We start from the raw sequence: 16,072 nt of genomic DNA on the forward strand, positions 1-16,072 counted from the left end.
TTTTCCCAAAGACTTGCTTTGATTACAGTGAGTTCATTTGCATACAATTTACAACCAGTGTGTCATGGGAGGGTCCTCAAAAAGCAGGGACATTATTCACTGATTAAAGTGACAGTGTAATCAAATAATGTAATCATGTGACGGCAAAGGGGTGAAATATTGACTACTACTGAAGTGGTTTAGATTTAATGTCTGGCTCACAGTATAGCGAGTCAGATGTGAATAGTGCTTGTGAAAACTCATCATGTGGCACGTCGTCTCAGACACAGTAGTAGTAGTATGGTCGCCTCATTGTACAGACATAAGCTTTTCATATGTGAGTAAAGAAGGCACGGGGAGGCAGGGGGAAGGCGGGGGGAAATCTGCTCTGTGTTTTACACTGAGGTCTTTGTGTGTGAGTGTTGTGTTAACGCAGCCCTGCACGGAGCAGAAAAGAAGGAGCATGTGTATGTGAAATGTATGTCTGTTTAGTATGTGAGGGTTCATTGGTTTCAGTGAGAGGAGGGGGCAGCTGAGGAGAGAGTGGGAGGTGTCAAGTATCATTACCCATCCCCCTCGCTGTCATAGCTTGGCTTCTACATGTGTGTGTTTGTAGGTTTTGGTACCACTGAGTGTGTGTGCGTGTGTGTGTGTGTGTGTGTGTGTGTGTGTGGGTGGGTGGTTAGTTATAATGGTTGCTTGCTGGTGGTTGTATTGAAGGAGGAGGCTAATAAATTCTTCTCCACGACCGTGACGTGCACACGTGAGAAGCTGAAAGTGACAATGTTGCCATGACAATAGATGCATACAATTTACAGCTACGTTTTTGTGTTTCAGTCTGTGTGTGTTTGTGTGTGTACGTGGGTGTGAGGATTACTTATGTGAATCTGGAACAGCCTGTCTGTAGTTACTAGGCAGATATTGGCCTGCCCGACACACAAACACACACACACACACACACACACACATACAGAGGCACAGCTTGCCTGTGTCTGGCGTCGGTGTGGTGAGACACTGTTGATAAAGGGGCTGGTAGTGGAAATGGCAGCTTATCCATTTACATAAGCTGTGTGCGGGGCTTGATAAGCTCTGCACTGAGGTTGACTAAAACCATTGCTTCAAAAACTTGATCCCCCACCCCGCTCTGTCCACATTCAACTTCATGTGCATCCCCTCATGTAGGGGGTGACGGTGTACGTGTACGTGTGTGTGTGTGCGTTAACATATGTTTCATGAACAGACTATGCCTGTCTGTATGACTCTGGGGTGCTCAGGGACAGCTTTGTTGTAAATCCTCAGTACTTTCAGTTCTATTTACTATGTTGTTGCTTGTAATTGTTGAAACACTGGAGGAGACATGTGAGGCAGAATAACCTGGGGTCACATTTTTGCAAAAGTGTCAAGAAGCAGGACATTAGTTATTCTGAAAGAATCTTAAAATACATAAAACAATAGACAGATGAATAGAGCGAGAAAGAAGAACGAAAATTGGATCAAATGAATGTGATCTGCTGATTCAGCACCTACTGGCCATTCAGTCCCTCACTTGTGCTGCTACACAACTCCTCTGCAGCTCTCATGAATGTGTTTCTTGTTATTTCTGACCAGGGAGGAGCCCCCCCCCCCCCCCAAACTTTCCCAGCACACACTCTGTCACACACTGTCACAAACATCTCCCTCTTCCTTTCTCCTCCCTTCTTCGCACACACAAACCACACCATGCATTTGTATCTGGATGATTGTTGGAATAACATGGTGTGTGTGTAAATGCGTATGTGTGTTTGTGAAAAGTTGCAAAAAAGGTGGTGCATGTGCATATAACAATATGTTCATGTGGCTTCCATTTACATGCTGCTCTGTGTGGGTTTGTCCTTTGCAGCTGATATATGAGACTGCATGTACGGCCACATGCCTGCGTGAGGTGAACCCCTGCATGTGAGTGCATGCGAATGTGTGTGTAAGTGTGTGTGTGTGAAAGAGAGTGTGTGTGTGTAGCAGATGTCCTGCGTTCTGTTCTGTTCCCCAAACTGGCTGGTCTTTGTTGCTGCTCCCTCGTGCAGACGGGCCTGGCCACGTGCTTCTCTGTCTGTAAGGACAAGCCACGCCTTCACCGCTTTAATCTGTCAATTGCAGCAGCCAAGTCCCACCCCTAACAACACCCATAGCCTAACAGGGTCCGCCTTAATGCTCGATGACGCTGTTTTACTCACGCATACTTACCATGCTCCCTCTTTCTCTCTCCTCACACTGCCTATCTGTGGCTGTGCCATGAACAGGGTTTACACACCTCCCCTCTTCCTTCCATGTAAACCACTTCTCTATCTCATTTTCTCTCTCGCTCTTGACATGTTGGGGGCTGAAATTTCCTTCCTGAAAAGTTTTCTTTCTTCCTCTACTTCCATACAGGGACAACAGTCAGTTCTTCTCTGCAGAAACACCCAGAAACAGGAAGAAGGAATGTAGTGTAAGGGGGGGGGGCAAGGAATCCAGCTGGGCTGAGTTTCGAAGTAAAGACAAGCACGTTTATGATGGAATAATGTTCCAATTTGTGACTATTCATTTCTAATTCCCCCTCTCGATGGATGTTGTAATTTCTTGGTATTAAACCAGGAAGAAATTCCAACACATAGTACACAATGGTCTGTTTTTCTATAGTCTCTCTTGAACTGAAAAACAAGTCTAACCTCTCAATCATCTCTGACAGTTTTCCAGGTAAACAATCTGTATCACATTGAAACTACACATGATACTGTGTGCTTTTGATGTCTCTGTATGCCATGATTATCTCATTTTGAATCCCTTTGGTAAAAATGTGCCTACGGTCTGAGTCACACCTGATTAACCTGCACCCCCCTCTCAGCTCGCTCCTCACTCTCTGACAAAAACAGCCAGGTTTTGCCCTCGGGGGCCACAACTCCCTGCTGCTTTACATTTAGTGTCAACAGTTGTGGAGCTGAAGAGACTTTATTGCTATACAAAGTTCACGGGTTGATCGTTATCGGCTGGCAGAGAAAGACTGGAAGAGTCAGTCATAGCGATAGTGTTTGTGTGTTTGTTTTTGACTAGTGCACTAAAGGAAATAGGACATAAAAGTAGACTTTAGACTTTTATCCTACTCTGGCCAGCTGCAAACAACTGCTAAGTTTGATTTAAAGACATTTCTTCAACTCTGTAGATTGTTGCTCATGATAAGCCTTCTGATAAAGGATTTTTTTCTATTAATAGCTCATATTTATTTTTAGCAAGGTACAGTACAATGCCTTAGACTTCAGTAGACAGGCTTCCTCTGAGTTTGTGTTGTTTTTCCTCCTGCATTGGGGGGCAGGGATCCTGGTGACAGATCATCTGTTACAGAGCTGTTTTTTTGACTCATACAGTACATGCAGGCTCTTTGCAGGGCTCACTAGCCTTTTACCACACCAACTGTGAGATGAATCACTGTCTAATGCCTGCTAAATGATAAGCTACAAGTGACTCTGATGTTTCACCAAACATACACAGCACAGTTTGTCTGTACAGAAACACACTCCTAGCATTTCCGCAAGGTCCTCTCATCAGAACAGACTGGAACGAAACAAAACACAGAAGAACTTTTGATAAGATTGTATGATCTCTTTTTCACTCTCCATAAAGAATGTTCTCTTAAACCATTGAGCATATATCAGTTTTTTGCACATTATAATCTATATACAGTGTGATTGCTATAATCCTCCCATGAATATGTCCCATTCTCTGTAAGAAGACATACTATAAAGGCATTACACATGTTACCAATAAGTACCATATATCATATAAGTAGACATACTCAGTTTCACACAGAAACTGAAGGCAGAAATATCAGAGAGACTTCCCTAAACCTGGACAAAAGAAACCAAAACAATCTGCATGACTAAATAAGACAAATACCCAGTATCAGTATCAGTTTTTTGCATCTTTTTATTCAGTATCCTGATGAACTATGGAACCATGTGTACAGTTTGGTAGTCTGTCATTTATTCCCTAGTTAATCGCCTTAGCTGTACTGCAGTGATGTATCTGTTTACAGTCAAGTACATCTTGCAGTTTGTTCTGATGCTACTCTCTGCTCAAGTGGCCTTGATGACCTCCCTCACCTCTCTGTTCAATGATTCCCTCATAGCTGCAGCTAACTTTAGCAAGAGGAAACTGATATCTCTCCTGCTCCCCTTGCCCCCATATCACACACGAGTTGATGAACATGTACACAAACTTGCATATCTGTGACACTTTGGGCTTTCTCCATACGTGCATGTACACAGATACACAGACACACATGCAGAAAACTAGCCAGTTAAAGATAAAAATAATCTTCACCAAGGCAGAAGTGGCTCTTCCTACACATTCCAGCACAGAGCAACACCGCCCTCTACAGTACGTTCACCTCATTTGTTTTAGTCGTGTCACTATGAGACAATACTCAGTGAAAATTTCCAGAATTTTCATTCTACATTAACTCTGATGCTTCACGTGGTCATGTGGTAAACATTTTCGCCTTTCTGTCAAGCTCTTAGTTTCTCCCCAAAACTACAGGAGAAGCTAGGTACAGTTATACTAACTTTAACCAATCCCTAACCTTGTCCAAAAACCACGTCTTAGTCCTAAAATATAATAGTTTACTTTGAGGGGACCAGCTTTTTGTCCCTAAATGGGAGGTAAGTCTCCCTAATGAGACAGATCTTTTTCAACCTTAGTCCAGATTGAAACCCACTCAGATACAAAGACTGAGACAATATCTGTGGCCCATTTCATATTCTTCACCAGCCAGGATCAAAACCCAACACACTGTGAAATGTCAGCGGTTTTATAACCAGAAACATCTGAACAGCTCACAGATATATAATTACCATGACTTTGAGAATAGGAGCCCACTTAACAGACTGACTGCTGCTATAGTTATTTTTACACAAACCCGTGAGACACCATATTCAAAGCAAGTCCATTTAAAGAAATTGTTGGTTAGGTTATTTTATTTACTTCTTTACCGGTGCTTTACATAGATTAATACTTCTACTTTTGGCCATAAGGGCTCATTCACAAATGACTAGCATGCATGTCAAGGGTCAGTGTGTGTGGGAACAGAAGGAAAATAGCTAGAATGAACTGATGGATATGGGAAAACACAAAATCAGGAAGCCATCTGTATACTGAGGACACTCAGCTACATGAGATGAATGTGATTTTGTCACTTCTCAGTGAACCCTAACAACTGAGTCATCTGTTATGATGAAGAGTCTTGACCTTCGCTTAGGCCTGCTGCTCTCACAACCCTCATGTTTTTGTTTTTTACAGGATTTTTTAAGCACACACACACACATACACACACACACACTCATAAACATTCACAAACACACACACAGCTGCATAAAGGCAGTCATAACTGTTTTGAATAATTGATCTCTAGTGAAATTGCGTGGCTCTAGGGTTTCCATGCTGTCATTGTCCCTGTTTCGGGTCGATGGGTGGCGAGGAAAAAGTAAACTTCTTATGCGAGTTGCACATCATGCCCCAGCCCCTCAACACACAAACGCACACACACAAACACACACTCTTCATTTCCATTGTGTGTGCTTGGATATGCTGCGTCCTTCCCTGTAAAGATGCAGAAGAAGACAGACCACTGAAACTCTGCGGCTTCATTTCCACTGGATGCTGGGGCGACTGTTTTAGGGGGTACAGGACCATGAGAGGAAGATGCATCGAGACAGTCTGATCACCTCTGAGAATGACAGTAAGATCATCTTTATATTTCCCTGACCAAATTACTATTCTGGTTTTCACATGATGCAGGATTTTTGTTAACAGAGGACATTCATTCCTTGTGCCTGTGGAGATCTGTCTGTAGATTTATTTGCCATAATCTGCTTTTAGTTCATGTCAACATGTTTATTTAAATGAAGCAAGGCCCTTTGGTTGTGATAACTAATTTGAACCTATTTTTGGACAAAAACATCTATATTTATTGACTTTGATAGAGCCTTAAGTTCAGTAATATGAATAGAACAGACGAGTAAAAACAGTACAGCTATTAATACTGGATTTCTGGTTTTACCAGGCAATTTCTGGTTTTACCTCAAACATATTTATCCACTACTTTTTTTGCATCCTATTCACTCAGCTGCATATTTGTGAGCTGGCCTCTGGCCCTCGGCTGTCTCCCAGTCCTTGTGGGCTCAGCCACCCCGTCTCCCTTCATTAGGCCATTGTTTGTCTCTTTTGTGCCCCTCTGCTGCACACAGCCGTAATGACCCGTGTGCTGGCCACTCCGGTTACACTAAGGACACATATCAAAGGGTCGACTACATAAATATCTGTTCAATTTGTCAGTGGTCCTCTTTGTTTTCCTCTTTATCCCCCTTTACTGCAGGACAATAGTGCCAGGTATATCATTTGGTAGGCTAAGCTCTACCAGTGAAAGGGGTCAGTGTTCTACTGAAGATATAACAAAGGGACTGGATTTATAAAGCTGTTGTTATCAGAGGAGGAAGGGGTGGTTATGTCATAGAGGAATTACTGTATATATACTTGACCTGAAAAAACATTATAAACATGAGACCTCAGAAAAACAGAACAGTAAAGTAGGAATTAATGAAGAAGAGAAAAAAGTTATTACACAAATATTTCATTTCAAAGCACGTTTTCAGAAAGAGATTTACACGATGGTGCTCATTTAGCTACAACACTGTCAAAATGCCAATTTATATCATTTGGCAGAAATATACATTTTCAGTGTTTAAAGACAAAAAACTAAAGCTGTGCCAGAAAACTAAGCCAGTCTCTTGCTTCAACAAAAGTGTGCGAGAAAATCTAGTTTATCTGTTTCTTCTGTAGTTTACTTCATGTTTACTTCATAACAGACTTCACTATGAAATCTCATCATCACTGATATTGAATAAACTGAACTCTGCTTTTGTTATTACTTCAGTGTAATTAGACACGTTTGTCAGTTTTAATTCAGGTCAACTTGTGTCATTATCACTTTCAGAGCTTTTAAGCCCAATTGGCCCAATTCGTAACAATATGAAATAATAAGATACTCCAACCTGACAAAACGTGAAGAGAACAAGTTGGACAATCTCAAAAATGTTGAGCTTTCTTAACTTGTTAATAAAAGTGAAATGATCTCCCTCCCATAGTTGACATTGGACTGGACCTTGCAGGTGAGTGGGTTCTTATGTTATTGCATGAATCACCAAAGGCTATACTGGTAAGGTGTTCATGGATAATTACCCTAATTAAACAAATGTATCAGAGAAGCATATGAGTCTGGACTTCTTCTTTAGTGTATATTATCTCATTTCATCCTGTTTCTGGGGTTGGGATCATGTAGGAGCTGTTTGTTCAGTTGTTCCTTCACTCCTGTCTGAATCTCCACTGTCTCTGTGGCCACCATATACCCATCTATCCTTGCTGCTCCACCAGTTCATCTACTGCAGGTCTTTTTACCCCCATACCCAGTCCTGTACACTCCCTTTATCCCCTCTATCACGACCTGTGCCCCCAATTATCTCAGGATTATCACACCTGGATATAAAATATATCATTGATCAACAGTGACAAACTTCACAATACTGTCAGATAATTGGGTGATTATGGGTTTATAGCATCGCAGAGAGAAATAAAGTGACACCATTGAAGTGTCACTGATGTGAGTGGGTGGGAGTGTAAATAATCTGAGCAGCATGTTGATGTTTATTGCAACACTGACACAGCATCTATGTTTTTACTACAGGCAATGAGGATGAAGTTTCCTCTCAACATGAGAGGGAAAGACCCAGAAGAAAAAGAAGAGATGCTGATAGAGAGAAAAAGAAGAGGGGAAATGGGAGGAGAAAAGGAGCAGGAGCAGCAGGAGAAGGGGACGAGGAGTTACAGGCCAGGCCTGAGAGAAGAGAAAGGGGGAGGAGAAGGAGAGCAAAGAATGATCAAGAAGCAGAAGAAAGAGAGAGGGACGAGGAGGGGCAGGCCAAAATAAAAAGTGGTAAGGCGGCAAAAACGAGGAAGAATATCAAAAATGAAAAAACAAGAAAAATGGAGCAGCAGGAGGGAGAAGATGAAGAAAGAAATGCCAAGGGAAAAAAGAAACATGGAAGTGTCAAAAAAGAAGAGAAAGAAGAGGATGGAGGGAAACATATAGTAAAGAAGAAAACACAGAAAGTGAAGAAGAAAAAGCACAAGAAAGTAGTTGAAACAAGGTAATTAAAAAATATTGTCTCACAAATTCACCATATCTGTAGTTTCCTGCTGAGGAAAACTACTGTAATCTTCCCCTTCTGCAGGGTGATCCGAGGCCTTTTTCACAACTATCCTGTCATGCACACAAGAAAGATGCAAAGACATTAAACACACTACTCTTCTATGCCTCAGTTCAGAGCAGGAGACAGGTGAGGAAGATGACAGTGAGGAAGATGGCAATGAAGAAGAGGACAGTGAGGAGAAAGAGGTGAGGCCAGAGTTTCTGTCGCCGGAGGAGCTGGAGAAGCTGAAGGAGGCTGTGGATGAGAGGAAGAAACTGATCCAGGGCTTGAGGGGAAAGCCCTGGCCAATGAAAAAGAAACTTGTGACTCTACGGTAAATTCACTCACCGAGTGTTATTATTGAAGTGCACTTTGAATTAGCATCCCAAAACAATCAGAATCCTCATCCTCTTCTTCCCTGAAGGGAGTCTCAGGAGTTTGTAGAGAAATATGAGGGAGCTTTGGGAAAAGGGAAAGGCAGGAAGCTCTATGCGTACAAAGTCATGATGACCAAGGTAAGGAATCACAAACTGATTTGATATCATATAATCATTCAAATGATTATACTGAATATACGATGCCTTGTATTTCATTATATTTCTTTCGCAGAAATGGATGAAGTTTCAACGTGACTTTGAAAACTTCAAAACTGCCTGCATTCCATGGGAGATGAAAATCAAGGAGATTGAAAGTAGGTTTGTTTTTCAGAAATATTTCTTTCCTCATGGTCTCAAACTACATGTCTAACATTCAAGACGTTAAAGAGGCTATGCAAGATGAATCATAGCTCATACTGTATCTCTTGCAGGCCTCTTATTTAGTTCCCCGGCTTCATCATCATCATCTTCATATTTATACCCTCTGCCTCTCAGGTCATTTTGGCTCCTCAGTTGCCTCTTACTTTATCTTCCTGAGGTGGATGTACGGCATCAACTTGATCCTGTTTGGTCTGACCTTCGGCCTGGTTATGGTGCCAGAGGTACCGTACATGGCTTTTTCATCATAATGTATCTGTAGTTTTGCTGTCATGTATATTTCTTTGTTCATTCTGTTTGTTTGCATGCTTTGAGGTATGTTCTAATGACCTAACAGGCGTTAATGGGGCGGCCCTACGGCAGCATCCCCAGAAAGACTGTCCCCAGGGCTGAGGAGGCCAGTGCCATGGACTTTGCTGTCTTATGGGACTTTGGAGTCAGTTGATTATACATGTGCAACATCACACTCACGCTAAGCTCTTGAAATAGCATGTTGTTTTTTTGTCACATGTGCCTGAGAGTCAGTTCATATTTGCAAAATAATGATGCATCCTTTGTTGCAGATCATCTCAATTACAATTTGTGTCCACAGGGTTACGCTCAGTATTCAGTCCTCTTCTATGGTTACTACAACAGCCAGCGTGCCATTGGCTGGCTCAAGTTCCGTATGCCTCTGTCATACTTCCTGGTTGGCGTGGGAACAGTGGCCTATAGCTACATGGTGGTCATAAGAACGTCAGTTTATTATGACTATATATAATTCATTAATCTCCTTTTAGACACAATGTTATACTGAATCTGTATTTCTGATTGAAGGATGGCCCGTAATGCAAATGAGTCGGGCGTTGGAGATGATAACAGCTTTAATTTCAGCTGGAAAATGTTCACCAGCTGGGACTACCTGATAGGAAACCCTGAAACTGCAGACAATAAGTTTGCCTCCATCACCACCAGCTTCAAGGTCAGTGCAGCTGACCTAATCCAGTATAGTAGTTGATGCCATTTACATAACATTTATCTATATCCTGTACATCCCTCCTTCTATCGCTCCAGGAGGCAATCTTAGAGGAGCAAGAGAGCCAAAAGGACGACAACATCCATCTGACTCGCTTCCTGCGTGTGCTGGCCAACTTCCTGGTCTTGTGCTGCTTAGCAGGAAGCGGATACCTCATCTACTTTGTAGTGCGTCGCTCTCAGAAGTTTGCCCTCGATGGACTGGAGAATCACAGCTGGTGGGAAAGGAATGAGGTAGCAATGAGAAATGAGAGACAGAGAGTCAAAGAAAGAAATATAGAGGAAGACTATGAATGAAGACTTTCGGAGCAAGTTCTTTATATAGAGTGGTGTGACATATGGTTTTAAAGCATTAGCACCACACTATCATTTTAAGAATTTGGCCTATAAAACTAAACTAAAGCACACATGTAATTATTAACATTAATTACATCTGTGTGTTTCATTTATATGTTCCAGTCCCCGATTGTTGTGCATGCTCAACCACTGGTCAAACACTGGTTTGGTTTACTGGGACAGCTAAATGGAATATTATTAATGATATTAGTTAACAGTGCTTTCCCTGCTATAACAATCAAAACTGATCACCCTACCGAGTGGGAAGATTACAAATTACAACTGTGGCTCTGTCGAGTGCGCATACTAAAACTTTAGCATTCAGTGCCCCAATTCCATACTACATACTAACTGTATACAGCTGTTCACATGTACTAAATATTAATCTTTATAGTATACTGTTTTGGAAGTTAGTGTACAAGAAATCAACAAACGTGACCACTTTATACTGAACTATATACTAACAGAAAATGATAAGTACTGTGACTTCAGAATGCCACTGTCAATTAAACTGAACAGACTGAAAATTGTTTTTCAAAAACGTAATGCGTTTTTGTTTCCTGAGGTGCTTTGGAAGCTGTTTCATCACCATCCACAATTAGTTTTAATTGTCACTTTTTAGTATTAATACGTTACATACTATAAAATCTGCCTAGACTTAGAATTTAGTATGGGTTTGGGACACAGCTAGTGTGTTAAATTCTCCCTCCACAATATGTTTTGCTTATTGTTACTACCCTTGGATGTTTGACCTTCACTGTGCAAAATGATGTACTGCAGAGCTTGTCACTCTTTCATGAGACCTAATGCTAGTCCCCTCTGGGTTACTGTTTGCTGAATTGTTAGTGAACATACTACACAGGACTATCCAGAGAGATAGAGAACTTTTTGAAGTACTCACTGGGAATGTGTGAAGAGTCCTTTAGTTATGTTACATGTCAGACCAGCTGTCATTAGTCTAGGCCTTTGTGTTTCTCAGGTGAACATGGTCATGTCATTACTGGGGATGTTCTGCCCCATGTTGTTTGATGTCATCAGCGCCCTCGAGAACTACCACCCTCGTGTCGCCCTGCAGTGGCAGCTGGGTCGCATCTTCGCCCTCTTCTTGGGAAATCTCTACACCTTCATCATCGCACTCATGGATGAGATCAACCTCAAAGTGAGAACTAGAGCATGTAGACATTTGAGATACTTTATCATTTTATAATATGCTTAATCTGAGGTGTGTATATGTGTTGCAGAGGGAAGAGGAAAAGATAATAAAGTTTAATATAACCACGTGGGAAGCCAGTCTTTTCAATGGTACAGTATCAGAAAACAGCACTGCTCCACCTAACACTATCCACCCTGCTGATGTGCCCAGAGGGCCCTGCTGGGAGACAATGGTGGGTCAGGTCAGTGTGCATGTGTGTGTGGTTATGTGTAAACTATTATGTATTATGTGATGTAATTGTTTTTAGCCTAGGACTAGTCATCGTTCATTTGCAGAACATAGTAAACAAGAAGTTCAGGCGATCTAAGGTTTTATTTAATGTTCGGTAGGACATATAGTTACATTTTATACTAAAACGTATATACAATAAACTGCACGTGCATGTTAAATATTGAGACATATACTACTATATGTATATATACATATACATATATATGATTGCTTCAACCTTTGCAGGAGTTTGTCCGGCTGATCATATCTGATACCATGACAACCTACATCACGCTGCTGATTGGTGACTTCCTGAGAGCCGTGCTTGTTCGTTTTCTCAACTACTGCTGGTGTTGGGACCTTGAGGCCGGATTTGTGAGTCATCTGTCTGATTACAGTGACAGTGCCAAATTCAGCGAGTGTATAATTCATTTTTTTTGTGTGTGCACATTTTTTTTGTGTGTGTTTTCTAGAGGTGAATTTAAATATTGGCTATGAAAATCTGAGTCACAGCAGAGTTATTTTTGTCACTGGTTGTAGCCATCCTACTCTGAGTTTGATGTCAGTGGGAACGTCCTAGGTCTGATCTTCAATCAAGGAATGATATGGTAAGAAAACGACATTGGTTTCATTTAAATCAGCAGGTTCAAAATGACACTTAAAGCACTCTGTCACTTTCCATTTTTGTGTTTTATTTACAACCAGCAGTCTGTCCTCCACTCTGTGTTTTGCCTAATCTTTTCCTCCAGGATGGGTGCTTTCTACGCCCCCTGCCTGCCGGCCCTGAACGTCCTCCGGCTCCATGTGTCCATGTACCTGCAGTGCTGGGCCGTGATGTGCTGTAATGTTCCGCAGGAGAGGGTCTTCAAGGCCTCTGGCTCCAACAACTTCTACATGGCCATGTTGCTGGTCATCCTCTTCCTGTCCACCCTGCCTGCCATCTACACCATTGTCACCATCCCCCCTTCCTTTGACTGTGGACCCTTCAGGTAACGATGCTTGTTCAAGGGATCTGGCATTTACCATTTGATTGCTTGACTTTCTGTCACAATCGTTCTCTTCTCCTTAGTGGGAAAAAACGTATGTTTGATGTGATCCAAGAGACTCTTGAGTCGGACTTCCCTGCCTGGTTTAGCAAAGTGTTCAGCTATGCCTCTAACCCTGGACTGGTGCTACCCTTCATATTGCTCATGGTGTGAGTCAGCAAACACTCAGCTGCCAACTGCATGAATATACATTTTTTCACACAACTTAAGATATTTTGCATGCCCATGTTGTCATCATTTACTTTTGGTGGTAAAGTTTTTTAGGTTCCTTGGAAGTAATAATCTGTTATTTTATCTTTCAGACTGGCCATTTATTACTTGCAATCCACATCCAAAAGCTACAAAGAAGCTAACGTGGAACTGAAGAAAAAACTACAAACGGTAACCCAAAATTAGGTTTTGTTTTTCTTCTCAGCTTTTATCTGCTTTTGAACACACATAAATAAAGTTTGCACTGGGAAATTGAATGTCACTCATAGTCAAGTGATGAGGGTGGAAATGTTGTTCAAGAATGATGCGTATGTCACAGTAGTTGTATTAGTATCATTGCTCCAGCAGAGAGCAGCAGAGTAACAGCTCATACAGTATGGGTGGATTGGACAGTTAACACTCATCACTGTGTTGCCTGTCAAGCGCAGCAGCTGAATAAATATAATATAAGAACTGATGTGCATTTCTGTGAGCCTCATTCTACATTTCTAAACTTTAAAATGATTTCTAAAGTTCTGTGGGTGGGCATTGTGCTCAGAGTGGACTGAATACGTTTTCTGCAGTCAGTCTTTTAATTACTTGTGTGTCCCTTTCAAGCAAAATGAGGAGAACAAGAAGAAGAACAAACAAGCAGCTCTGAAGGCACAAATGGATCTAGAGGAGGCCAGAAAAGCTGCATCATCGCAGTCTGCAGAGCAACAAAAGAACAACAACGCTTCACTGGAAGACCAAGAGGGTGAGAACATAGAGGATTTTTATCATGGGATAAAAAGAGAGAACAAACAAAAATCTGTTAAAGTGTTGCCTTTGGTCTCAAACTATGGAGCTCTGAAACTGACAAAATGCCAAAAATGTCAATAAAAGAATAAAGAAATATTAAGGTTTATACTTTTCCTTTAACCTCCAATCAGTTGGTAAAGAAAAGCAAAAACTTTGTATTCTTTACCACAAACCACAAAATGAAAATCAATTCAAATGTAATTTGTTTAAATCTTCTATTTATCTTTCACTAGCTTTTATTGGCACGCATGTAATAATTTATCTATTTCATATTTTCTCATTATCTGCTACTCCCAAGTAGCGTTAGCTAGCTAACTTTGTTAACATTATCTTATCCACAGAAAATCCTTAAGCTACTGTTACAAGAGTTAATACAGTGATGCTACAGCAGTATGCAGCACGCACTGCATATGGTTAATAAATTGTTTTATTGCCCCTCTTATTGTACATTTCTCTGTTGTACATGTTCTCCTTCAGCTGATGGGGAAGAAAGTAGTCAGCAGCTGTATCATGGTAAGAATGGACGCAACCCTCCTCCTGTTAGAGACCAAGAGCGCCAACTTCCAGCCACCAGAGCCCCTGTCCCCAGGACCTATCACCATGGCAACCATGGGGCTCCTGGGTACCTGCCCGGTTTCCCTCGGCAAAGTGAACCCAGGATGCACAGGGTGCCGAGCCTGCAGAGACACTGAGGGAGTGAAAAACAACATGTTAGCAAATGTAACTCAAAACCAAGCACTTTATTGAGAAATGAATGTTCAGATGTACGCTGTGGACTGAGAGTAATGAGACTTGATGGCAGTTAGTGCACGTTTTTTTTTAAAATGTGTGTTCATAATATAAATAAGCTGTAAGCATTTTAAATTAGTTGTTTATCCTTTGTTTACTAAATAAACGTGAACAGAATATAATTTTCTTTAAATGTTGGATAGTGTCAGTGTCTTTTGAAATCACTTATCATTAAATTAAATCTGCAGTAAATTTTAAATTAATTTGAAATTTCTCCTTCTATGCATCACACAAAACAGGGAACATATGAATGTATCTTTATATCTTTTTTTGACATGTTTTTGAAATGGGTGAACTAAACATGGAGGTTTTTTTATTGCGTTTATTTATTTAATTCTATACACATTTTTGTCTCATATAAGATGACATAACATGTAATAACCAAAGAGTGGTTATTACATGTTATGTCATCTTAAGCTGATATTTCAGTTTCCTAACAAATTAGTTCAGTTATATTCAAAATTATAATCGTTTTAAACCACACTGATATATTTTTCTCTTGGCCTCTCAGACACTGCGACCTGTGACTGTGCCAAAGTATTAAACAATTCATTAGACATGGAGGCCATTTAACCCAGCTAGCTAGGCTTAAATGGATCTCTGGCTGGACTTACATGCTCAACTGAAATTTTTCAGCTGTGTAATTTAGATATGATATACTGAGTGAGCTCTGAACTTGAAAACACACATAAAGAGTGTCAGACTATGCCTTTTTTGGACAACAATGAAAAAAAATCGAATCTGTGCCAAACACTCAGATTTGAGCCGACAGTGTAAATCTATTCTTTGTGTTCTGGTGACCTTCATCATGCAGCATGGACTCGTATCATCTGATAACTTCATGGCCGTATCCAGTGTCCCAGTAGTCGATTCTGCCCTACACCCGACATTGAGTGGTCCTGTCACTTGGATGACCTGTCAGTCAAATCTAAAAGTAATGCTGTTCTCTCATTAGTTAAACTTTACTAACCTGAAAGTCTATATATTGATCGTCATTCAAAGTCCTGTTTAATTGAAATTTAAGATGTATGTCATGTAAGGGTTGTCAGTGAGGAATAAGTGTTGTGTCTAAATCATTGACGACAACAAGTCAACAAGCTCATAATGCCACTGACATTAAATTACAGTGCCAATCAAACCCACTTCCATTGATGCTTCATGATCAATTCATGGCAAGTGAGCATTAAGTATTAATTCTGCAGCTATTTGAGACCTAGAGGATGGAGTAAGCCCCTATGCTTTATTCTTTCATAGTAGGCCAAGAATTGTCAATCAGACTGAGGAGACGTTGATAAGGAGACAAGTAAAGCCTCCATCTTCTCTGTATACTGGAGACTCTGTCATAATCTGCCTCACTCTCATTTATCCAGGTAATACCACCCCCCTGATGCCCGCTGGTTCACCCTCCTACTGGAGTTGTGTTTTGGCTCCAGCCCAGTCTCTCTCCATGCAGGTACATTGTGGCAGAAAACTGAGCCATGACGGGTT

At 41.1% G+C, this 16,072-nt stretch overlaps 1 protein-coding gene across 1 annotated transcript; it reads left to right on the plus strand.

The window, feature by feature from the left end:
* The first annotated feature begins 5,688 nt into the window (after positions 1–5,688).
* On the plus strand, positions 5,689–14,487 carry tmc1 (transmembrane channel-like 1). The gene is made up of 20 exons (XM_070904055.1): positions 5,689–5,725; positions 7,131–7,154; positions 7,727–8,189; positions 8,362–8,565; positions 8,656–8,746; positions 8,841–8,922; positions 9,104–9,210; positions 9,324–9,422; positions 9,579–9,721; positions 9,803–9,947; positions 10,040–10,234; positions 11,316–11,495; positions 11,578–11,730; positions 12,006–12,134; positions 12,300–12,367; positions 12,509–12,748; positions 12,829–12,954; positions 13,108–13,186; positions 13,613–13,751; positions 14,273–14,487. The coding sequence occupies exons 1-20, from the start codon at positions 5,689–5,691 to the stop codon at positions 14,485–14,487; spliced, it is 2,919 nt and encodes a 972-aa protein (XP_070760156.1).
* The last annotated feature ends 1,585 nt before the right edge of the window (positions 14,488–16,072 follow it).

The sequence above is a fragment of the Enoplosus armatus genome, chromosome 4 (assembly GCF_043641665.1).
Source record: "Enoplosus armatus isolate fEnoArm2 chromosome 4, fEnoArm2.hap1, whole genome shotgun sequence".
Taxonomy (NCBI): Eukaryota; Metazoa; Chordata; class Actinopteri; order Centrarchiformes; family Enoplosidae; genus Enoplosus; species Enoplosus armatus.

Coding starts and splice junctions, on each gene's coding strand:
- tmc1 (XM_070904055.1), top strand. CDS start 5,689: ATGCATCGAGACAGTCTGATCACCTCTGAGAATGACA. Junction 5,726..7,130: donor GATCACCTCTGAGAATGACA/GTAAGATCATCT, acceptor TCCCTCCCATAG/TTGACATTGGACTGGACCTT. Junction 9,211..9,323: donor GCCTGGTTATGGTGCCAGAG/GTACCGTACATG, acceptor ATGACCTAACAG/GCGTTAATGGGGCGGCCCTA.